At 39.3% G+C, this 25,567-nt stretch overlaps 1 protein-coding gene across 1 annotated transcript in view; it reads left to right on the top strand.

The window, feature by feature from the left end:
* The window catches only part of ADCY6 (adenylate cyclase 6), a 175,084-nt gene extending 150,021 nt beyond the window's left edge, over positions 1 to 25,063 (top strand). The window contains exons 13-23 of the mRNA XM_063426056.1: positions 5,930 to 6,027; positions 6,613 to 6,700; positions 6,778 to 6,894; positions 7,359 to 7,517; positions 7,879 to 8,054; positions 13,422 to 13,454; positions 14,225 to 14,357; positions 16,255 to 16,518; positions 19,927 to 20,131; positions 21,407 to 21,531; positions 22,140 to 25,063. Coding sequence (XP_063282126.1) covers positions 5,930 to 6,027; positions 6,613 to 6,700; positions 6,778 to 6,894; positions 7,359 to 7,517; positions 7,879 to 8,054; positions 13,422 to 13,454; positions 14,225 to 14,357; positions 16,255 to 16,518; positions 19,927 to 20,131; positions 21,407 to 21,531; positions 22,140 to 22,268 — 1,527 coding nt within the window. The 3' untranslated portion in view covers positions 22,269 to 25,063. The remainder of the gene's footprint in view (positions 1 to 5,929; positions 6,028 to 6,612; positions 6,701 to 6,777; positions 6,895 to 7,358; positions 7,518 to 7,878; positions 8,055 to 13,421; positions 13,455 to 14,224; positions 14,358 to 16,254; positions 16,519 to 19,926; positions 20,132 to 21,406; positions 21,532 to 22,139) is intronic.
* Positions 25,064 to 25,567: the final 504 nt, after the last annotated feature.

Here is a 25,567-nt window from a genome sequence, read left to right as displayed (position 1 = left end):
AAGAAGGGAGGAGTTAAAGATAACTGGGAAAACGAAGGAGTATTTCAAGAAAAGAATACTATTTAATAGATAGGGAAAACTAAATATTAACAACAAATTTAACAAATTAACAAGATTATTCTGATTTATTCTGAATAAATTCAAAATTATATTAGGTAGCTCCAAGCGGGTGGGTCCATTGCCCGATTTCAAGTGATGCTCCTGATGTGAATGAGTGAGAGAAGGAGAGTTTGACTGAAGAATATGATTTAAATTTCAATAAAGGAGAAATAAAGGCAGTTGCGTACACACAACCCATGGGGCCCCGGTGCGAAAACTGATCCGGGCTCCCCCCCCCCACGCGCTTACTCTGCGCAACACATGGCGGCAGGCACCTGGGCGCAGGGCTGTGACCCCTGCGACCATGGTATGTACGCCAGTGCATGCAGATAAACATACACTTAAAGGACCACTACAGACATCCAGATCACATCAGCTCAATGAAGTGATCTGGGTGCCAGGTCCCTCTAGTTTTAACCCTGCAGCTGAAAACATAGCAGTTTCAGAGAAACTGCTATGTTTCACTGAGGGTTAATCCAGCCTCTAATGGCTGTCTCATTGACAGCCGCTAGAGGAGCTTCCGCGATTCTCACTGTGAAAATCACAGTGAGAAGACGCCGAACGTCCATAGGAAAGCATGGAGTAATGCTTTCCTATGGGCGGTTTGAATGCACACACGGCTCTTGCCACGCATGCGCAATCGGAGTCCGGCGCTAGAGAAAGGTAAGTGCTTAAGACACACACACACACAAAGGTAAGTGCTTAAGACACACACACACACACTCACGAACAGACGCATACACACTAGCTGACAGACACACACTCGGTGACACATACATACACACTTACAAAACATACACTCACTAACAGACGCACACAAACTAACACACTCAGTAACAGATGCACTCAGTAACACACTCTCTAACACTAACACACACTCTAACACTAACACACACACACTCGTTTTTTTTTTTAATTTAATCCCCCCAGCCTCCTTACCTGTGGGAGAGCTGAGGGGATTCCCTGGGGTCCAGTGGTGTCAGCGGGCGGGCAGGCTCGCGAGGGAGCACTCTCCCTGGCTGAGTGCTTCCTCTTCAGCTCCCTCGCGCGCCGCTTACTGATGCCGGAGCCGGAAGATGACGTCATCTTCCGGCTCCGGTATCAGTGCGGTGCGCGAGGGAACTGAAGAGGAAGCACTCAGCCAGGGAGAGTGCTCCCTCGCGCGCCTGCCAGCCTCGGGGGGGCCCTGAGGTGGCCGGCTCCTGGGCCCCCCAGGAGAAGAGGCGTGGCACAGTGGCCCCTGCGACCCTGGTATGTAAACCACTGAATAAAGGGTATGGGAGTGGAATATATATATATATATATATAGATATAGAAACCGTTCCTTGAAACCTTAACCTTGATATAATTCCTTGAAACCTTAACCTTGATATAATTTCCTTAAAAGTATAAACACAAAAAACATATCATAGCGTAAAACTGTAAAATACAAAATGCAATATGTATATGAGAATATTCCCACTCACACTCTGAAGAGCCAAAAGATTTTAGCTCAGTTCTTGCGCATGCGGGGTCCGTAAAGGCGACCCTCTCCCTTCTTGGGAATCTTTATCCTTCCTATTTTCGATCTAGGATACAGAGCATATATAGTGCAGTACCTTTAATAAATTATTATAATAGATAAAATATTAGATGAGGTACTCACAAACCCAGAGCCTTCAGAATAGGCTCAATGGAACAGCATATGTGGTTAAGGACCACAATCCTTCTTTCTTGTAGCAGGAAAAAATTTGCCAAATAGTGTCTTGGTAAAAAATATTTATTAAACTATTACTTTAAAAGTTAAAACAATATCTATACAAATATTCACTATATAGGCAAAAAAATTAAGAGTCCAATAATTGCAGTCTTTTTCATACTCCAGCTGGAGTTTAAGACAGCTGTTTTTTTGTTTGTTTTTTTAATATTTAAGGAAACAGAAAATTGATGTATGTGGTGTCCAGGAAACTGTTTGGATAAAGAGAGATAATATTGATTTAAAATCTAAAGTTTACCTGGTGGTTATGTCTGCATCTCTCCAGCATCAAAACAAAAAACAGGGGGTGGCTATACTGATATCTAAGAATTTTAATTGTAATAACATTTATACAGAACAAGATAAAGAGGTGATATATATTATTGTTATATGTGAGCGATAATATAACTTATACATTAGTCAACCTTTATGCTCCAAACCAGTTATCGATACCATTTATAAGTAATGTTTTAAAGAGAATAGAAATGATTAAATAAGGAATTCTGCTCATTTTAGGAGACTTCAATTGCATACTCAATCCATTATTGGATTAAAAAAAAAACCTATTACTGGACAGATAAGAGATAAAGGAATAATAAGACGTTCCTAGAAATTCAGACAACTTATTCAAAATGACTCTTTACTAGATATTTGGCAAATTTTTCATCCTTTAGATTTGGATTTTACTTGTTTTTCTGCGTCTTATTTTGCATATTCCCGCATAGATCTTATTTTGGGTGACTTCCAACTAGCTCATCAAACAAAAATTAACCAAAACCATATAAGAAATATGATCGGAATAATAGAGCAGGCTAGAGATGAGTGTGAGCCCATGTTGACCCTGTCATTGGATGCAGAGAAGGCTTTTGACAGGGTTGACTGGGATTTTCTGAGGGAGTCCCTGGTCTCTTTTTTTCACAGGAGGGATACTAGGGGCAATTATGGCCCTATTCAGTGACCCACAGGGCAGAATTGTGGGCCCCGGTATTAGCTCTAATAGGTTTAAAATTCCCAACGGTACACGACAAGGTTGCCCATTATCACCTTTATTATATATTCTTTTGAATTAATCCTTAGCAGCAGATATAAGATCTAACCAAACAATCATAGGCTTAGGTAATAAAAAACTCCCCATAAATTAGACTATATGCCAGAACCCAGGCGAATCCATTGACTACGTTATGGATACTATACAAAATTATAGCCAATATTCCCATTATAAAATAAATACTGAAAAATCCATGGCATTCTATTTAAATACATCTAAAACCGATATAGATAACATAGAACATGAATACGGATTCAAACAAGTTAAAAACCATTTTACTTATTTGGGTATTAAAATTTCAAAAATCCCAAAGAAATGGATGGAACTCAACCTTCTACCTTTAATCAAATAATCCAATATTAACTTTAAAAAATAAAAAAAAAAACTGGAAATTTCATGGCTATGGAAGATAAATACGTTGAAAGCATATATATTCCCGAAATATTCGTATATCATGAGAATGATACCTTTGAGAATTCCAGAGAGTTGGCTTGAATTAATACAATCATCATTCAATAAATTTATATGGTCAGGTAAAAATACTTGAATAAAACAAATGTCAAGGAAAAAAGACAAAGGAGGCCTAAATATTCCAATTATCCAGGATATTGCACAAGCCAATTTATTGGCACATATTTTAATTGTAAATAAGAAATATTCTAAGAATGAAAACTGATATATCAGCGAACGGAACTTGACCATACTTAACGAAGATAAGTCCTTTCTATAGTCAATAGATATAGAAGATACACATTATATTAAAACCTCAAATTCACAAATAGTCCAACACATTTTCCCAACTCGGTTTCTTAAAAAAGAAAAAAGAAAAATTGGTAAAAAAGAAAAAATAATACCAGCTATACAATTAAAAATATTATCAAATTTAATGTTGGATATAAACCTAGAAATTTGGATTTACAAAGGTATAAAAAATATCTCTAACCTAATAAGAGGAAATATTTTTAAATCTTTCGACCAGCTCCAAGACGAATATAGTTTACCATCCACGGAATGGTTCAATTATATAAGAATCATTTCTTTTCTAAAAAGTTTTTTTTTAAATTCAACTTTCTTGAGCCCCCAGTTAAGATTTTAAATGATTTGCTTGAAAAAGCAGATTATACCCACCTAGTCAATACATGTCAAAAACTAATTTATAAAATTCAAGTAAAGCCAACTCCTCTGGCAATTGCAAAATGGAATCATGATTTGAATATAAACATGAGTATGAAAGAATGGAACAATTCTCTTATAACTTTGTATAAAGCTTGTCATTGTCTGAATATGCATGAAACCCATTATAAGATATTAAATAGATGGTATAGAACCCCTCAACAAATTGTAAAAATGTATCCTACAGCCTACTCGGCATGTTGGAGATGCCATGAATGAATAGCAGATATTAAACCTATATGGTGGGATTGCCCGATAATCCAGTATCTTTGGAAGGTAACGAGTCAGTATCTGTCTACCTTATTAAAAAAGAAGCTAAAACGGACTCTGAACATGGCTTTGTTACATATGGATATGAAGGCAATCGATAGAAGTCTTGGTCCGGTTGCCCTCCATATATTAATGGCTGTCAAATTATCAATAGTCAGGAATTGGAAGTCTCCTTTGGTGGACAGCTGCCCCAAGATTCATTCACAAATTATTATACAATGTAAGATGGAGCAAGCTATTATCAGACGATCCCCTTTGTTGTTCCATCAATATAGTTACTGGGACAGATGGATTAAAAGATTAACACATTAATAGTTCTTTGTGTCTTTACCAGTCCCTAGCTATAAAATACCTATTATTAATACACAATATCCCTTTGTTGCACCTAATCCGGCGGACACCCGCTGCTCCGAGTCCCCATATAGCCAGGGATGTATTTACCACAAGGCATTTGCCTTGGGCGGCACTTTCAGGGGGGGCGCCAAAAAAATGCCACCCCAAGCTCCCAGACAAATGCCTTGTTTGCCACGTGTTCTGGGGCTGTCCACCTTACTGTGAGTGAATGAGTGAGTGTAGCTGTCAGTGTGTGTCTGTGAGTGTGTGTATGTCATTTTATGTGTATCTGAGAGTGTGTGCCCGTCAGTGTGTGTCTGTCAGTAAAAGTGTGTGTTGGGTAAACAGTGTGTGCCAATGACTGTATGTGTGTGCCAATGACTGTGTATCTGTTAGTGAGTGAATATCAGTGCATGTATCAATGAGGGCATGTGTCTGTCAGTCAAAAAAATGGCCTTGACACGAATTGGGGGGGGCCCGAATTTAGTCGTGCCTAGGGCAGCACAAATCCAAAATACACCACTGCATATAGCCACAACTTCATTTTGTCATGTTTTTTTGTTTTGTTTTTTGTTTGGTATTTGAAATCTGTATGTCTTAAAGGATCACTATAGTGTCAGGAAAACAACATGGTTTTCCTGACACTTTATAATCCTTGGGGGTCCCACACCCTCAGAGTCCCCCTCCCGTGGCGCTGAAGGGGTTAAAAACCCCTTCAGCCACTTACCTTATTCCAGCGCCGGGCTCCCTTGGCGCTGGTGACCTCTCCTCCCGTGCCAACGTCAGTGGAGCCGCATGCGCAGCCAGTGCCACGCGCGCATTCAAAGTGTCCATAGGAAAGCATTTCTCAATGCTTTACTATGGAAGCTCTGCACGATGGAGGCATAATATGCCTCCAGCGTCGCGATGCGCCTCTAGTGGCTGTCCGGAAGACAGCCACTAGAGGCTCGCTTAACCCCAAATGTAAACATAGCAGTTTCTCTGAAACTGCTATGTTTGCATCTGAAGGGTTAAAACCTGAGGGACCTGGCACCCAGACCACTTCATTAAGCTGAAGTGGTCTGGGTGACTATAGTGTCCCTTTAATGATTAATTGAAGCTGTAATTAAATTAACGAAAAATAAAAAATTTGAATAACAAATTATTTGGTATTGGATTTTGCTGACATCGAAGTTTAAGGGCAAATACGCAATAATAAATACCAATTTCTGATGTGAAAAAAAAGGATATTTGCTTTTTATGTATCTTTTCTAACTGTCCATCTCTTGCAGTACTCCAAGAAAGTGGATGATCGCTTTGGTGGCTATGTGGCTTGCACTCTACTGGTCTTTTGCTTCATTTGTTTTATTCAGATTGTGATATTTCCACAGTAAGTCTATTTATCGGTTTTTGTTCTTTTCTGCATTTCATCCATAAGATTAAGTGTCAATGCTTGTAGGATATACTGTATGTAACAGCAATACAATACACATCTTTTGTGATTTTTTTTTTTTGAATGAGATGTAACCTCCTTGTGTTTATTGCTGAGTATTGAACCAATATGAAGGATATCATGCACTGTTTTTATTTTTATTTTGTTCTGACTTTTAGCTTTTTCTGTATGGTCTAGACCAGCCATATGTAATATGGGACCAGGCCAGAAGGCTACATATTGCTTTATCAGTTGTAAAACTGGCAAAGCATCATAATAGGTGTAATTCTGAAAACATTAAGGATCTACTGGACTAGACCAGGGCTGAGCAAATGGCAGGTACCCAGATGTTGAAGAACTACTACTGCCATGAAGCTTTGCAAGCCTTTCGAATACCAAAGCACAACCGAGGTTGCACTACTATAACATCTGGGGACCGACAATTTACCCACCCCTGCTCTAGACCAATGCCATTCAGTGTTGTTAACGCAGGTATTTTTTAGTGTAGGACCTTGTAGGTAACTCTATCTGTGTCATTTACAGCTCCCTTGTTATGCTCGGAGTCTACACCAGCATCTTCATCATTCTGGCTAATATTCTCTTTGTGTGTGCAGTGTATTCTTGTATAAAGGTGAGTCCTGACATAACTGGTGACTGGGATTTAAGGAATCCCTGTACTTTGAGCGTGACCCCTGTTTTTTTTTCCAGCTCTTTCCATCGGCCTTACAAAGGATATCTCGGAAGATTGTGCAGTCGCGTTTAAACAGCACCCTGATTGGGATCTTTTCTATCTTGCTAGTATTCACATCAGCCTTTGTGAACATGGTAAGGAGGGCAATATGTTACCCACAATGCACCAAGAGAAATCAAAGTGGGTCAGCTTAACCCAATCGTTATTTATAATGACCATTCTGAGTGTAAATATTGCTAGAAAATGGAAAGAACGATTGACCTCTTTTCTGTCTCACTCTCCATTATGTAATGCTCATTGGCTTTTTACTGTTTACTGTGTTTCTAACTTTGGTTTGCATAACACTGAGGCTTCTCCTGCAATGCTTTTGCCTTGCACATCTACCCATTGGCACTTTTTCATTTATTCTCTCTCTGGCTCATACATTTTATCCAAGACCATAGCTTTTCAATATTGTAAAACCTTCCCTAGCTTACTCAATGGTAAGCATACAAGCAGTATTTTCCATGTCTAGATAAAGTTCCTTTTTTAGGCTCTTACAGTGTGTTTTCATGTAGACTGCTCCTCCCACTCACTTGTGTTCTCCTTGAATTTCTAGTTTGCCTGTAATCACCAGAGCCTTGTTGAGTGTGCTGCTGAAGAACTAAACATCAGTTCGGACTCTGTCCGTGCCTGTCACATTCATATCTTAAACTACAATCTGACCATGGAATCTGCCCCATGTGGTTCTGACCAACCAACATGCAACTTTCCTGAGGTATGACCTACCACAATCCCATAGCAGGGCACCACGCTCCAAATATCACCAGCCTTCTATCTCTAATACAATGTGTCCTGTGGATTACAGTTAATGAAGTTGAAATATAGTTTCTACAGATACAAGTATATTGATCTTTTTGAGCAGTGTATCAGGTTTTTATCCTCTTTTTAATTTTATTACTGGGATATTACGTAGCATCCAAAGATACTGTATGTATTATTTGTCTGTGTGTTGTTGTCAAAGATATATCCATTCCTCTAATCTCATGTGAACATTTTTTATACGAAAATAAATAAAACCTAACTCTAGTGCATCTTCAATTTAACTAGCTTACTCTGTTTTATTTTATTCCCAACAGTACTTTAACTACAGCATCCTTCTCAGTCTGCTGGCCTGCTCCGTCTTTCTGCAGATTAGCAGCATAGGAAAGTTGGCACTAATGTTGTTCATCCAGATACTCTATATCATCATCGTAGAGGTACCCGAGGTCGCCCTCTTTGACAACTACGACCTGCTTGTGACTGCTAATGCACTGTGAGTCTTCTTTGGGTTAGTTGCGTCTTCTTAGATACGTGTTGCTAGACTATGTCCGTAAAAGTTCTAGGCAATGAAAGTATATAACTAAATTATGAGCAAGAAGGTGCAATTACTTTATTTTTGTTATTAATAAAATAAGCGGCCAGTGTGTCGGAATATGCTGTTTTGAACTACTGCAATAGAAAAGGTCTTCTCAGTTTCATCTCTGGAAATGTAAAAATCTGAAGCCCAACATGAAAAATTACGCTGCATTGAAATAGTATACAGCAATGTAAAAACATTTAATAAAATGTACCATAAGAGACAGATCAGAAGACACAGAAATTATTGATCAGGTTGTGGCTTATATTTTGGGGCCTATCTTATTTAATAACCCCGAACTTTGTTTGTAAATGTATTATTTTGTTTAAACCATTCTGTTAACCCATCAATACAAAAAACAATTCAGCCTGTCCTAGCATAGCTAGACCACCGTACATATAGTCCATAGCCCCCCTATCTGTAACCCTATCCAGAATTTTTTTTTAAAAAAACTTTGGTCCAGTATCTGACGCTGGACGTCCTCACGTTTTGCATGAGGAACTCCAGAATCAGATTTTTCCTCATAGGAAAGTATTGATTCAATGCTTTCCTATGGGGGAGGTCTAATGTGCGCGCGGCATTTGCCGTGCATGAGCATTAGACCCGCTCGTCGCAGGAAGTAGAAGGGAGCGGAGTGTTGGGACATCAGCGCTGGAAAAGGTAAGTAAATAAAGCCGGTAGTGCCAGGAATGCAGCTTTATATTACTGGCACTACAGTATTCCTTTAACTCCTTAAGGACACATGACATGTGTGACATGTCATGATTCCCTTTTATTTCAGAAGTTTGGTCCTTAAGGGGTTAAAGTCATGCGTGCATAACCATCACCCAAACTAGAAAGACTGAAAAATCAAGTACAATGTGATTCCATATACAATGCCATCTACATACAAAGTCTAAAAATTTATTTAAAAGTGAAACGTCCATATAATGCATGAACAAAATATTCACACTTTTATCGTGTAATTTAAATTTTTTTGGGTCTGCAGCAGTAGGGACTCTTCCAAAGTTATTTAGCATTTTCTCATGTTATGGATGTTTTGTCCCTATGGTTCTCAACCATATTCTCAAGGCAGACTATAACAATAAATATTGATTGCAAACAAATTGTTTACTTGATGATTTACTGTGCTTGGCCGAATGGTTACATCATAGTATGGAACGTGCACTTAATATGTAGGCTAAAGCATCCAACAGAAAATAAGATTGTTGTATTTGCTTAGTTGTATTTGTGATGCAGTACAAGAAACAGCAGCTCTGATTTTTGACTTCCAGGCAATGTGATTACGCTAAACTACCAGGTTTTCATGTAATGCAGATGAGGCCGATACACTGAAACACGGCACTAGATGTTTCTATTTTAACTTCAGAGCTGATTCTCATCTTAGAGATTCCCCCCAGGCTCATTGAAGTAAATTTGATGTAAACTTATCTTTGCACACATTGCAGATGCCTGTCTTGTGAAAATAACAGAGTGTTTCTGTAACTCTTACCTTGCTGATTTATTATACAAATCATTGCAGCGTTATTCTCCGTTTCATGCTCGCCTACGGCAGACATGATGCAGATTGCTTTCTGACTGAAATATTCCACAGGGAGTACCAACTTTAACTACAGCGTTCCATTACATATTGCAAGAGACTTTTAAATGCATGTAAATTTGTCTGCTTAGGGCAGGGGTGACAAAAGGTTAGATCCCCATACGTAAAACTACAACTCCCATGATGCTTTGCATGCCTTTAGTATGGCAAAGCATGATGGGGAGCTCTAGTTCTACAACATCTGGGGATCTACCTTTCGGGCACCTCTGGCTTAGAGAGTAATGCATAGCATTTCCCTTTGTGTCCAAATTGGCAGTGGGTGATTAAGCGAGAGGTCCACTTTTACAAACTTTTAATTAGTAGATCATTAAAACATTGTGTGTTCTGTAAATCTTTGAGATGGTTTGACAGTTTGAAAGCTAATTTTTATTTATTCATTTTTTAATAATCTGTTTCCTGTTACCTGCTGTGTATCTAATTTTTCTTGTGATCGTTAACACACACCTTTAATAAATATCCCTGCCTATTGCACCAGTTATACAGGTTTTACTGATATAACAAATAAATATTTGGACGCCTCGTGAGAAGAGGTGATGCACAAGCTTCTAAGTACTATAAAGTTAGAGGTACATGCAGAAAAAAAAATGTTGAAATGTGTTGCTTTTTTTTATTAACTTGGAATCGGATTACCACGGCTATGAACACACTATAACATGCTGTGTATGTGTCATACATGTTTATACACTAAACTGAGAATTCAAACTAAATTCCAAATTTAAGGAAAGAGTAGCTGAACTGAAAGCCTAGTTGACTTAGAGAATTTTTTCAGTGCTGCTAGTTTGACCCCAAAATTTAAATGTACTTCGAATTTACCTTAAATTCTCATGATAGTGAATAACCCTGATCGTTTCGCAGTAGTATGCAATATGAATTTTTCAGAGCGCCACAGCAATAAAATTCATAGTACAGTGTATGTGTATCACAGCAGTGTGCAAACGTATCACAGAAGTCCATAGTAATAAAACAATAATGAGTTTAAACTGCAGTAAATATACATAGATATTAGTCTGTGTAAACAAAATACATTTGTCTTTATCTTAATGACTGTTATATAAGTAGCTATCAGTAAGTCACAAAGTTACCTAAAGATTCCAGGAATTGTCTTTCTCTCTTGGCCACTCCTTTAGACATGCAATCTGAAATAATTGTTCTCATTTTGAAATTAATCTCGATAAAACATAACCACTGAATATATTTAAGGTGTGGCCATTTCAACTTTCTTAACCTCGTCACTCCATCCACCTCCTATGATACTAATGCTTTAGAGGCAAAGGTTTCCAAAACTGTGGCTGAAACTATAATAATACTGTCCTTTGCAGTCATAGCGGAGTTCTCCTGAGTTTATCTCACAAGCACAAATGAATCCCCCCTCCTTAATGCTAATAGTTATTTTCTAAACATGTTTTCTTTTTGTTATAGTCTTTGTTGAATCCATTGAGCATTTAAGAAAATAACACCAAAATGTGTGAAAAGTTAAACAAATAAATGTTAGGTTAGTTCCAAGCACTAAAAAGAAACTGAACAATATACAAAACCAGAAAAAAAGCATTGTGCACATAGTCCAATTGTAATGATTATTTACCAGCTTCTTGACCATTTCTACTGATGTGGACTACATTTCCCATAATGCTTTTACAGCCATAATACTGTCAAAGCATCATGGTAGATGTAGTCCAAGACATCTGGAGTGCTGAAGGTTTCCTACCTCTGCCCTAGAGTTTCAAATGACCCTACTCCAGCAGGGCGCTCTAAACATTAGGGGTCGCCGCCAAAACATCCGCCTGAGGGAACTGCCAGACCTCCACTTCTGTTCTTTAATTTATAATGTTGCTACAGATATTTTGCTTTTACTCATTTTCTGTTCAATGCTCTGTAATCATATTATGCTTCACGAAAGGCCATGTTCAGGGAGAACCATGTGCTAGAGTTTATTTGTTCCCTCTTCCTCCGGGCCTCTCCTGGCGCTGCCACCATTGCATTTAACAGAGGGTAGGCTTGACAGCAAGACCCTTGAGGGTTGGGGATCAATTTCGGTAAGGGTGTGTCTCCTGTGAGCCAACTTGTTTGGACATGGAGCCAATTTACATCTGATGCCTTTGCCTCCTCATGACTACAGTTGGACTTTGTATATACTTTAGTATAAGGTTTAGGATTACTGACTTTCCTATTTTTATTATTGAGGTCTCTCTCCCGTAATTCCGAATAGATACTGGCTCACTCAGAGTTCACACACAGGCAATCTTCCTTTCTGCCGACTAATAAGACTTGGGAGTTCTACCCCTGTACTGACTTGCGGGTGAACCTTTGCCCTGCCACATACGAACACAAGGAAACTATTTTTAAGGGAACAACCCCAAAAAAGGAAAAAAAGAGACACCAAACTGAAAAATTTTGGACATGACTTTGGTTAACCCCTTTAAGAGGGCTACAATTACCTTTCTCTCTATTAAGAACGTAACGTACCGGAAATGAGATCTCCTGTCCTCCAACCGTGTAGGAGACAAAGGACTCATGTAATTTTTGTGCAGGAGACACATTTCAGATAGGGCCACTCTCCTAAGCTGACTAACCTCGTAATGTTTTATACATTTCTACAATCAACGCTACAGGCACCTTCTTGTGGGTTTTTTTTAGATGGATGTCTGATCTTAGGGGGGACTGGATGATGATCTCAGCCATAGGAAAACATTGGATAGGCTGAGATTGTCAATTCTGATGATCTCCGGCAAGAAGGTGACAGTGCATTTTCTCTGAAAAGTCCGTGTTTACATTAAAAAGCCTGCAGGGACATGGTATAGACACCAGAACAACTACAATAAGCTGTAGTTGTTCTAGGGACTATAGTGTCCCTTTAATGATCTCGGAATTGGTATGCACAGTCCGATGGCAATATTTGCATATATATATACAGCTAAATAGGGAAATGTAGTGTAAACAGGATCTTGCTACTCTACATAAGGATATGGACAACATTAGGGCATGGGCTGTAAAGTTGTAAGTTACATACTATATTAGTGAGATAGGGATATTGGTAATTAAGAAGGATAATTATAGACAATAAACGACAATAAGCAACCAGTAAGTGCTATTTTTAAAATTAATTTGCTTATATGGGTTACTCCAAGCCCCATACTCACTTCAGTGATTTAAAGTTATCATTGTTCTTGGAGTCTGTATGTGCAGTGTTTTAGTAAGAAACACTTTTCATACAGAGGTTTTGCTTCCGGAGGTGTAACTCCACCTCTATGATAGTATCATCTCATCATTCTGGGCTGACTAATGTTAATTCTTTGCATATGAGGCATCTGTTAAAAGCGCATACATCATGTTGGTGAAATAAGATCAACTAAAAAGGTTTTTTGGTTCTAGTAACCCTCACTAGCATAAACCCCCAACCTTAAAATAAAAAAGGGTAAAAGTATCTGCAATCCCTTGCTAAAGGCATGTCCTCCCCTTTAGCCCATTCTCCAGGACTTCCCTCGCCCTCCATCATGGAAAGTGGGCATTCTATGTGTTCTAATGCACCAGGCTGGAGACGATCATGTCGCTCATTGTCACTCTGTGCATGTGGCCATAGATAGCAGGACCAATGCTCTTAAAGGAAGAAGTAGGACGGTAATCATGAATCACATACAATATCTGCAATATCCTCACCGTTGTGTTCTTGTTTTCTTTCTATTCAGCTCTTCTAATCAGACTCAGGAAGGCGAGGAATGGTGAGTAATTCCCACACAAGGTGTCCAGCAGCAATATGAAGGTTTTAAATGATTTTTGTTTTAGCTCATAACATAATGTCTATTGGTTGTTTATAATTGCTTATCTCTTTCAAATTGGCTCAGGCTCTACAACTGCCTTGGCATACTCCATTTGGGTTCCTTTCAGTTTGTTTTTGGTAGTGGGATATAGTACAACATGGGTGCCAAGATGTACAGGTTCGATGATGCTTTGCTATTCTAAAATCATTCCAAGGCACGCAAAGCATCATGGGTGTTGTAGTTCTACAACATCTGGGAATCTACCTTTTGGACACTACTGTAATAACCCCAGTAATAGTTAGCTACATTGTATTATGCTAGTACTGATTGAGTTTTTGTAGTGTTAACCTATAATGGCTTTTAAAGAGTGTTTATATTTTCTAGTTTAAAAAAATGCTTAGTAAAGGATAGATTGTGAAAAACCAGGCTTAGTAATTCTCATTAGGACTCCATTTACCAGCTGTTTAATAGTAACGGCACTTCTAGTCAAATAAATACATTTTAAAAAGAGCAGTTTTAAAGAATATGAATATATTTTTTGGCAAATAATTAATGTGGATAAATGAGAAGCCTGATGGTTTTTGGATGTGTGCGCTTTGTATCTAGGCAGCATACGTGCATTCTTTGGTTGGCACAATATGTTAACGGAGGAGTATATGTAACCAGGATGATGGATAGCCAATGTGACCAGTGTTCCTTACGAACTAAAAATTGTTTCTCTTGTTGTCCAGCATCGAGGTTGTCAGCAAGATTGCTCTGAAATATTTGACGCCAGTCATCCTGACAGTGTTTGTACTGGCTCTATATCTTCATGCCCAGCAAGTGGAGTCAACAGCCCGACTGGACTTTCTGTGGAAACTACAGGTATTAAAACTATTAAAGACAAAGCAGAATAAAGTATTTATAATAACCTGTTCTACACCTTTATATTTGCTGTTGTTTTATTATGGAATTGAATTTTTATCTTGGACTGGTGTCCATTTCAATCTTTTCTGAGTGATATTGCAATTTCTATACATTGATTGTTGGGATAAAAAACAAGACTTGGGGTGCAACCTTATTTCTATAGTTTAAAAGTAATATTTTGAGTCTATTAAATGGATATGTGAAGCATAGCATTAGCATACCTGTTTTACCTGAAGATGCACTCCACACACCTAAAGCTCTCTCTTTGTAAAATAAAAAAATAAATTAAAGTGTAGATTTTAATGGAAATGTGTTAATTTACAAATTAACTTTGTCACACCCCCTGACTGTTAAGCGGACAACTCGGCTCTGTTATTTCAAGCAATTAGAGCACCTAAGAAAAAGAATATATAAAATAGCATAATGCTGTTAAACTACCTATACAATCTTGTTTTGGAGGCAGTCAAAATAGGGAGGGAGAAAAAGAGCACTAGGGTTCTTCCCCTGATGTTATGGGGGGGCCATAGGACCCACATAATGAGTAGCTCAAGTTATAAATGGCTCTAGCAGTTCAGATGAATTTAATCCAGGATTATATATTTATTAGTATGGTAGCATCACGACGCACCAATTAAAACACAAATGAAAACTTTCGATCCAATGTGTTTCTTCCGACATAGACTTTTTGAGGGACCATAAATAACATAAAAATATGCAAGGTAATAAAACAGTTCCTGAACCCTCCCACTGGAGTCCTCATTTAAATAGGACTAGCCCCTCTTGTTTATTTGTGTTTCCGTTGGCATGTATTCCCCCTTCCTTCTGGTTGGTATAAGCAAACCTCTCCTCAAATGAATGAGGTCCCTGCATTCCTTCAGTCAGATCGTCTTGTTGATATCCACTTCAATATTAGCGTGCCATTCATATAAATATATCCCACCAAATCCATTCATATATAAACTGTTAACAAAGAGAAAAGAGACTATATTCCTATCCCGATTAAACATCATTCTAATTCGATTTATTATCACAAATATTTTTTATATAAATTGCGTTTCGATCTCGCCCACACAAAATCGCAAATAAGCATTATAGGAACACTATAGGTAAAGATGCACAAACATGTATTTCTGACCATATAGTGTTAAAAACACCATCTAGCCCCCCCCCCCTTATTACCCTAAATATAGTAAAAAAATAAATCACTTTTATTCCAGTCTGCTGCTGCTTGCTCTGCCCCTGATCTGCCTGCTTGGCTGACATCATCAGAAGAGTTGATCAGAAGCCAATCACAATGCTTTCCATTAACTTTATTTCTTCCAAGGTTTTTGAAGTGAATTCTAATTTTATCCTTTTACTAATTTACCTTTTATGTGCTTCCCTTGAACTTTAAAGTCTTGTAGATTACTCCTAACTCCTAACCTATTATTTGGCTTTTGACAATCCCTTTAAGCCACGATTAGTAATAGTAAACTTCTCCTTTTGGAAACCGCTATTTGCATAGGGGAAGTTGCCACTACTAACATTGGCTAAAAAGGATTGCCAAAAGCCAAATAATGAGAGTTAAAGGGAATTGCACTGATGTACAATCCTTTAAAGTCCTGGGTCCAAAAAAATTAAATGATCCAGTGCCCCTGTTTAGTCCCTAGGCAGCAGTCTAAAGTCACTTTATTGTTATTCCTACTTTGCTTGCCTAACCACACACTGTTACTTAGACTGCTGTTACTTCAGTCTTAGACAAGGATGATACACCTGTTTTTGTTTGCAAAAGCTGAGCCCACCCAGCTGACACACACCCATCACATGCCATGTTTGTGAGTGACTTAGAAACACATTTTCATTTTCTTCCATTTAGGCAACAGGGGAGAAGGAAGACATGGAGGAACTTCAAGCATATAATCGGCGTCTCCTCCACAACATCCTGCCAAAAGATGTGGCTGCTCATTTTCTTGCCCGGGAACACAGGAATGATGAATTATATTATCAGTCCTGTGAGTGTGTGGCGGTTATGTTCGCTTCAATCAGCAATTTCTCTGAGTTCTACGTGGAACTGGAGGCCAATAACGAAGGAGTGGAGTGTCTGCGTTTGCTCAACGAGATCATCGCTGACTTTGATGAGGTGATCTAAGGATTTACTTGGGGCTTAAGGGAAAATTGTGTAGATAAAAAAGATGTTCATTTGAGGCCTGTCCTTTGATATAATTTCCTCTACTGCATGTAGCATTGAACTTTGGTGCAGCAGCCCATTAGCAGATGATGATGATAGCCCTGTACTTTATCTTGAAATCATTATGTTAAGCACTTAAAGAAAGCGTGATGTTCTACGCCATCATTGAGGGCAGAGCTTTAATGCTTGTTGATAGCAGACTGTCATGCATTAAAGGTACCAGCCAATTTAATTCTCTATTTGTATCATTCGATGAGAGTTCAACCAGTCAACTGTGGCCACAGTAAGTGGCCCTTGACTGACAAATGAGCTGTAGGCAGTGCTCAAAGTGAGTGCTGCACACAGCCCTTTAAATCTATTGAAATCCCCTTGGCTGGAAAGCCTGGTATGAGCAGGCTTAAATTTTTGCTCCTACCAGGGAGACCCAGGTATGAAACAAACCCTGGGGCATTGTTACAAAGACATGCTCAGTGTATCAACAGTTGCTTAAACCATATTGCAATGGAGTGTGCACTTACTAGAGCACAATGCCATTGCAGCCATTGCTGGATTAAGGACATTTCGGGCCTGGTGCTGACTATTTTAATGGGTCTAATTACAGAATCTCGCAGCAGTGATGTCTCCCAAGTGTTTTGTACCTGGTGGACATGGTGTTGAATGGACACTTGCACAATACATTTTAAGTTTACCCATAGAAAGTCACTGATCACTATCTACAGTTTGAACTAGGAAATCCCACTGCACTTGTTATTACTGATCTTCGTAGAGGGAAATGCCTCTGAAATTGGGTTATTGGCAGGATAAGAACAACATTTTTGAGCTTAACTCACCATTTCCAAGATGGTTTTTTGTTTTGTTTTTCATAGATTGAGAGCTGGATCAGCATTTTGCTGCGAAAATTTATAGTGAAAAACGTTTATGAATAGTGGTTAAAAAAGTGTGGTGGGTGGAGGTAAAAATTAAACTCTGAAGGTGCTCAGCAAATCAAGTTGCCCCTACCCCATCCCCCATATGCAATACAATGGAGGAAATTAACCATTGGCTAAGGTCGCAGTTAAAGACCTCCCAATTTCTTTCCCTTTCAAGTGGGATGGAAAGGAATATTATAATGACTGATTAGTAACATGAATTATATTGTATTTTTATATATATATATATATATATATATATATACGTATATGCAGTCTGAGGGTTCTTAACGGTTCCTAGAACTGCACTCTTCTGCACAGTGATCTCCAATGTCCCACCTGGAATCTGCTGAAGCCACTCACCCAACTTGAGGGTCACAGCCTAGAGTGGGACTACTATAGCCATGTACCTTCTTCATGATGTTATAGTCACTGGGTATTGCAACATCCACCACCACTGCAATATTCCCTTCCTTGTCTAGCACAATGTCGGGTTCCTTCATTGTTATCCCGTAATATTCAATATTCTCATAAAGGAAAGCAGCACTAATCCAGTCAAATAATTCTCACAAAGAAGCATTGAATTCAGTGGTTCCTTATGAGAAGCATTTGACATTGGAAGTCTTCATGCACATTGTTACAAGACTATCCTAACTAAGCAGAATAAAACCTGACCACCTTGCTGTGGCTCTTGCCTTAACCTAGCAGACACTACCAGACCAAATACCCTGAAATCTGACCACCCTGTCACAAATCTATGCAGGCTAGGTCCTCTGGAAGCAGTCACAGGCTTAGAATCCAGTAGCAGGTGGTCAGACCTTTAACTGGGTGGTGATTCTACATCATGCAGAAAATACAGGCACTACTTAAACTGTATGGGCTGAGCTGTCCGGGATACATATATTTTTGTTATTACTAGTGGAAAATGTATGTTTTGGAGTATTTTGTTGGCACCCTGATGTTTGAGGGTTAATTTGATTAGCGGTTCTCAGTCTATCTCTGACGCAGAAGTGCTTAGGTGGAACCTGTATAGTTTTAGTTAATGACCCATCTGCCTATAAATGTATGTACTGTGACCAATACGGATCACTCCTCGGGAAAAGGAAAAAGAGACTTTGGAAAAGATACTTTGGTCAAATATTTGAGCTCTGCCACAGACATCAAACATCACATGACTGAGTCAAACTTGGACGATGCAGCAGAAGCTCCTCTAGTGGCCATTAGGAAGAGTCCTGCAATGAAAACATTGTTGTATCTGCTAAACGGTAATGTTTAAGATTGCAGGGCTAAAACTAAAGGAACACTGCACCTAGACCTGTGGTCAGCGCTGTACTTAGCGCAAGGCAAACCAGGCATTTGACTTGGGCGGCACTTTCCAGGGGGTCCAAGTGTTCTGGCAAATACCTTGTTAGCCTTTACTTTTGGTGGCCCAAGAGTTGGCCGGCTGGCCACCCTTGAGCCCCCCATGGCGCCCGGACAGTTTGTGTTACAGTCGGAATATGATGTCACACCGGTGCCCGACATCACTAAGCGGCGCGCGAGGGAGCTGAGCAGGTAAATCAGAGCTCCCTCACTGCCTATTTTGTGCACCGTTGCCTCACCCCCCCCCCCTTTGCCTGCCCCTTCTCCATTCTGCACGCCTGCCTTCCCAGCGTCCCCACGGGACCCCAGGTAAAAATCCACCCAGCTCTCCCAAAGGTAGGGAGGCTGGATGGATTTGAACTAAAATAAAAGTAAATCATTATTTGTAAATATTGGGGGGAAATGTGTCTGTCTGTCGGTGAATGTGTTATATCTGTCAGTGTGTCTGAGTGAGTGTATCTGTCAGTGAGTTTGTCTGTCAATGAATGTGTGTGTGTGTATGTCTGTCAGTTTGTGTGTGTGTGTGTTTGTGTGTCTGTCAGTGAATGTGTGTTTCTCTGAGTGAGTATGTGTGTGTACGTCTGTCAATGTGTGTGTCTGTCAGTGAATGGGTGTACGTCTGTCAATGTGTGTGTCTGTCAGTGATGTGTGTTTGTCTATCAGTGTGTGCCTGTGCCTGTGTGTGTGTGTCTGTCAATGTGTGTGTCTGTCTATCAATGTGTGTCTGTCAGTGCATGTGTGTGTCTGTCAGATTGTGTCAAATCAGTGAGTATGTGTGTTTGTCAGTGTATCTGAGAGTGTGTGCCGGTCAGTGAGTGGGTGTGTCTGTGTGTATGTCAGTCAAAGCGTGTTTTAGTCTTTAACAGGAAGAGGTGTGGCCTTGACAGGAAGGGGTGGGGGAAATTTAAACCAGAGGGTGCCCGAGTTCCGCCATGCTTAGGGCAGCACAAATTCAAAATACACCACTTTCTGTGGTCCTTTAAGAACAGTTCTTGAGAAACATAATGTGGAGTAAGCTGTAGGAGCATTCTCTATTTGTATATTTCTCTTACTATATAACCCTAACTATATGTTCTCTTCTTTTCCACAGATTATCAGTGAAGACCGGTTTCGTCAGCTGGAAAAGATTAAGACCATTGGTAGTACATACATGGCGGCCTCTGGACTTAATGATACCACCTATGACAAGGAAGGAAAGTCACACATTACTGCACTTGCTGACTACGCAATGAAGCTCATGGAACAGATGAAATACATAAATGAACACTCTTTCAATAACTTCCAGATGAAGATCGGTGAGCGCTAGGCTTTGTTGGTTTACGAACAAGGAATCTATTAAAAAGGCTCCTTTACAAAGGGATGCTCAAAGTGTCAACAGTCATTTCAGCAGTATTTTAATGGAACTGCACTTACTAGAGCACAGTATAATTAAAGCCAGTGCTGGATTAAGAACCTGTTTAACCTGGTGTTGACGATTATCCACAGCTTTCATCTCCCCTCTCTCTCTCTCTCACACGGATCATTAACTCACCTCAGGACTCACTTGTTCACTCCTCTCCTTACATTTTCACTAGCATGCAGAAGCTTACTTTTGGTATGCAGCCTGGGACAGAGAAAGAGGTGGATGTAGTGAGTGTAGCAGAAGGGGGATATGCCACACAGCATGATCATGGGAGGATGTTAGACTGTTTTAGAGAGCAAAGCTGCAAGAGCATTTGCACAGTGCACAACGGAAGCTTTAAGTTAATTATGTTATAACTAGCCAGTCTACAAAAGTTTTGATCTTCTGCATTCTCCATTCCCTCTGCACAACATTTTAGAGCAGGAGCTGTTGAGCCTGGAGTTGCAGTTCCAGTAGCAGCTATTTTACTCTGGCCGAATCTCGGCACTAACCATACAGGTGCAATTTGTAATGCATTTTGCTAAGGTTAGGGAAATAGGTTTAGCACTATTCTTGCTAGACTTATTTGAAGCTATGGGGACTATAGGGCAGAGCACACAACTATTCCATTGCTGTCATTAGGTACACTATTAGAAGTGGCTTGTTAGTGATGTGCACTTGCAAGTGCAAGATAAATATAAGATTGATGGACGTTTTCAACTCATTGTCTTATTTTGAAAGTGAGTCGATGACTCACCATATTTTAGAGGGAAATATAAAATTTCTAAAAGAGACTTTATTATTATGGAATATTGGTGTACATATGGATGTTTTAATACAATGGAAAGACATTGAATAATGTCTGAATTTAAAGGGAAGGGACTCTGGGAATTTCTTGGCTTTGGAGTCCTTGGGCAACATTCATCAACTGTAGAAGTGTGTGAAATGTTCACATAATTAATGCTACATTCTGTATATTGTTTCAGAGAAACGATATAATGTAGTACAAATACTCATTGCAAATCAGAATACTTTGCATAACAATAAGGTTTATCTCTGTTAGTTAAAAGCAAACATAAATCTTGCTTTTCAAAATTACTTTAAAAAATATGACCAATCACATGGTTTTGCCATCTGACTTTGTTACCTTATGTTTAGCTCATGTTTTGCATGTCTCTTCTTTCATTAGGGCTCAACATCGGGCCTGTGGTTGCTGGAGTAATTGGAGCTCGTAAACCCCAATACGACATTTGGGGAAACACTGTGAATGTAGCTAGTCGAATGGATAGCACTGGGGTACCAGACCGCATTCAGGTGTGTATTTTTCTACAGGAGTGACTCTGCCCTCTCCTGGTTAGAAGATGCAATGTTCATTTTGTGTGGCACAGATTTCATATATGCAGATGACCACCTTTACTTGCATTTCATTGGTTTTAATCAGGTTGCTGTTTGATATTACTGATTGTTATGATAAAACAAACTGATCTGAAAGAAATTAAACTGTGGATATTATCAGAGGCATATTTTAGAATATCAGGATATATCTTGCAAGTTTGCCGAAGTATTACAATTGGACATCTGAAGTTCGTGGTGTTCAGCCAGCCAGGGATTGTTGAATGTCTTGAAAACTGTTTTTCATTAAACTATATTTCCGAGATGCATGTTGGTGCTGTAAATTCCATGACAGTCATGACTGAAATTCACAATGTGCTGAGAAATGTTGATTTAGTTACTCTTCTTAAGATTCATGTTAATATTACATCGGATTAATCCCTTTCCTTATATTGGAACCTTATAAGTAATTTATTCAGATAGCATAGGAGGGATTTTACATTCTGGGGTAAAGCTGTATAAAAGCTGTTGTTTGCACCTACGTGCACATTTTGTACATTTGATGAGCTTTGCTTCTCCACTTTCCATAGGTTACTACTGATCTGCACCAGGTGCTGGCAGCCAAAGGTTACCAAATGGAGTGCCGAGGGGTTGTTAAGGTCAAAGGCAAAGGGGAAATGACCACCTACTTCCTCAATGACGGGCCAGCCACCAGTTAGCAGGAATCTCTGATTCCTGGGGATGGAGGACCAGAAGACTCATCCGGACCCCATTCAGAGTACCAAGAACGATAAGGAAGTTATCTAAATCCCCAGCAGCAGTGCAGGTGCATGGGGGAAGGGCAGTGCCAAAGCCCCGCACCTGAGATGCAGAGCTTGGCAGCAGCGTGTTTGTGTGGTGCTGTGCCCCGTGACTATGCTGCCCTGGTACAGAGCTCTGGCCAGCCCAGGAGTCAGGCTCAACCATACTACGTAAGCAGAAGAAGCAGCTTTCACCCTGGCACTTATGAAAATGCTCACAGGCGGTACTTGCAAGTTATTTATTGTGAATGAGATGTTTCTAGATTTTTTTTTGTTTTTAATTTTTTTTTCTTTATTTTATTGGGTTAAACAAAGCAAGAGAATGATTTGAAAAAAAACAGACTTGCATTAAAAAAACAGCAACATACTTTAAGCTTCTCTAAAAAAAAAAAAAAAAAAAAAAACTGACCAAAGAGCCAGAAGTACGAGCCACAGCAGGGAGTACATTTATATGCGCTGTATGTTTTCTCTTGTGGGTTATGTGACCTGTCTCCAGCGGTTTGGTAGAAGTGAGATCCACGGGAGCCAAGCAGCACCGGCAGAGCTTTGCAAGAACATCTACATCTCTGCTACTGAATTGTTACCTCCCAGTTCACATGTGCCCATTACAAAAAAGAAATCCGCATTCACTTTCTACACCTTCGGACTCTGGATTCTGAATACTACATACATAGGACTCTTGACGGGTTTCAGGAAAGTGCATTTTAACTATTGTTTTTTCATTTTACGTTCTCACAAGGAAGTGCTTTCGACAGACTCTCTGAGGTCCCCTTGCATCCTGAGAGAGTTGCATGGGAACCATATACTGAAAACAGACTTCAGCAGTCTCTGCCTTTTGATCTCTTCCCTCAACTGCCTCATTTTCCTTGGAATGACTGAAGCAGAAACAGAGGATTGAGAAGACTGCTGGACTTGCGTCTTTTTATCTTCTGGTTCATTTTTGTCCCACTGTGAAGCTGTCAGAATTTTTGTCTCATTTGCCAAAATCAAATCCAACCTGTTGATGAAGAAATCTCTGGTTTGGATGAGGGATATATACCTCCTACACTAGAGGGCAGTGCAAAGACAGCATTAGGTACTAGCTGGCCTGTTACTTCCCATGGCAGCAAGTATAGCCCAGCACCTTATTCCCAAAATTGTAGCTTTGGTTCACTGTAAAAGATGTGTAAGCATAAGATGGCTGAATCCAATAGTAGTCCTAACTTCCATGGCGTATGCTTGAAGCTAGCTAGCTTTGTGCAGTATTATTTTACTCGTCTCTATCAGTTATTGAAAGCCTTCCAAAACATTTGTGAGGCTGAGTTTTAAGACTCCGATGTACTTAATTGGATAACATAGGGCAAGGTGTAATTTTAAGGCAGTGCTAAGGATAGTCAGAACGTTGATACTGAAAATAATTGACCTGCAGATGTTTTGGGGTTTAGTTTTGTTTTTTTGTTTGTTTTTTCATCTTCACGTGTAGGCATTCTTTGGCCTGATTCTAATTCTGCACATTACAAGGTAACCATTAGTGTTTGCCATTAAATGCCCCCCTTTGCTCAATATTTTAGTTTTGTATCACGCGCCAGATTCATATAAAGGCATTAATGCCACAGGAGAGAGCAATTCTGTTTATGGTGCCAAAGAAAAAAAAAAAAAAAAAGATAAAACAGAAAAGTTCCACCTGTTATAGTAGATACAGTAAACACTGGCATATTGTATACATTGCAAATATGCTACATTTGTTGCTTGTCATGGTTCCCACTCTGACACTCTCTCTCTTTGCAGAGTAGCTTAACATCAACAAAGCAGACTACTTCTCTGTTTAGTTTCCAAAAAAGGCTTGTAATTGCAATACACACTCCCACCTAATGCAATTATTTGATTAGGAAAAGGAACACCTTGTACGTTATGAGACGCCTGTAGATACTGTCAGTGTGTACATAATAAAAGAAGGCTGGGTTATAATTAACATGTTCTACAGCACTATTCAAAGTGATAGTGAGGGGTTATATGTATGCATCATCTGTTTGCAGGCGTTAGAATATCTCTGGCCATGCCGAACATAAATAACCCTCTTCTGCCATTCAAATAAAAAGGGTACCGTCACTTGCCAGATTTTTTATTTTAACTTAACCTCTATATTTAACATATATTGTGAGGTGCGGAAATTTTAATGTAGAAATTCACAATTCTTTATCCTGCAACTGGGTGAGTTCCATCTTAGCTCCGTCATCTTTTGTACATGCATACAAACTCTGTCCTGTGCATCTAGCAATTGGCATAGAGAAAGCGTATAGAGAAGGGGAGAAATTAAACCAGATTTCTGTCTTTCCTCTCCGTTTGCATTTGCCCTGGCTGTGCCTGGACTAGATTGTGATATTTTATCTGTTCAGCCTTTAATGTAAATTTAAAACCGGAGCATCAGATGAAAAGGTTAACACAAGTTATAGGTAATTTTCATTGTTTTACTCCATGACGAAGTGACAGATCCCTTTTTAAATCGGTGATCATAGAAAATGCTAGGTCATCTACTGCTCCTGTGTTTCGTCCCCCCAAATGTTAAAATACATCAAAGTTCCTTCAGAGGTGTAAACCATTCTGAATTGCAGTTTTTCCAACTCCTGCTATAACGCTTTGGCATTTCTACTATATTGCTAGATTACTGTAAATCAGTTGTTAGTTTGCCTTACATATTATTTCCTGCATTAATACAAAGTATGAAATACTTTCTGTTCAGCATTCTGTGCACATCAACCCAGCTACCCAATTAATATCAGAGCTATGTGTTTAAAGCAATTAATATCAGAGCTATGTGCAAGATCACTTGGCTTTACTTCTGTTATTGTGCTGTATACATGCTTTATGTTTGGGTATCTAAACCTCTTCTCGTAGATTGGTAGATAAATGGTAAATTATCTGTTTTCTATTCTGTTTATTTCTCGCTGCTTTAGTAGGACTGTCTGTGTGGGGGAAAATTAACTTGATTCTTTCGGGGTTTGTGAAACCTATTTTAATCTGTTCCGCCAGAGATCCATTTTAGTCTAGAGATTGACTGTCTCCTTGGACTAGGAAGATGTTTGCTTAGATTCTGGCTAGGAAAGCTCCAGTGTTCCATAAGATGCAATTTCCCATGATCTGTGGCAGTTAAATACATGACCTTTGGAAAATAGATTGGCAAGGGATCATGAGAGCTGTTTCAGCTTGCCTTCCGGTGACTTGTTTTAGGTCACACAGTC

The sequence above is a fragment of the Pelobates fuscus genome, chromosome 1 (assembly GCF_036172605.1).
Source record: "Pelobates fuscus isolate aPelFus1 chromosome 1, aPelFus1.pri, whole genome shotgun sequence".
Taxonomy (NCBI): Eukaryota; Metazoa; Chordata; class Amphibia; order Anura; family Pelobatidae; genus Pelobates; species Pelobates fuscus.
This window is presented reverse-complemented; position numbering and strand designations above follow the sequence as displayed.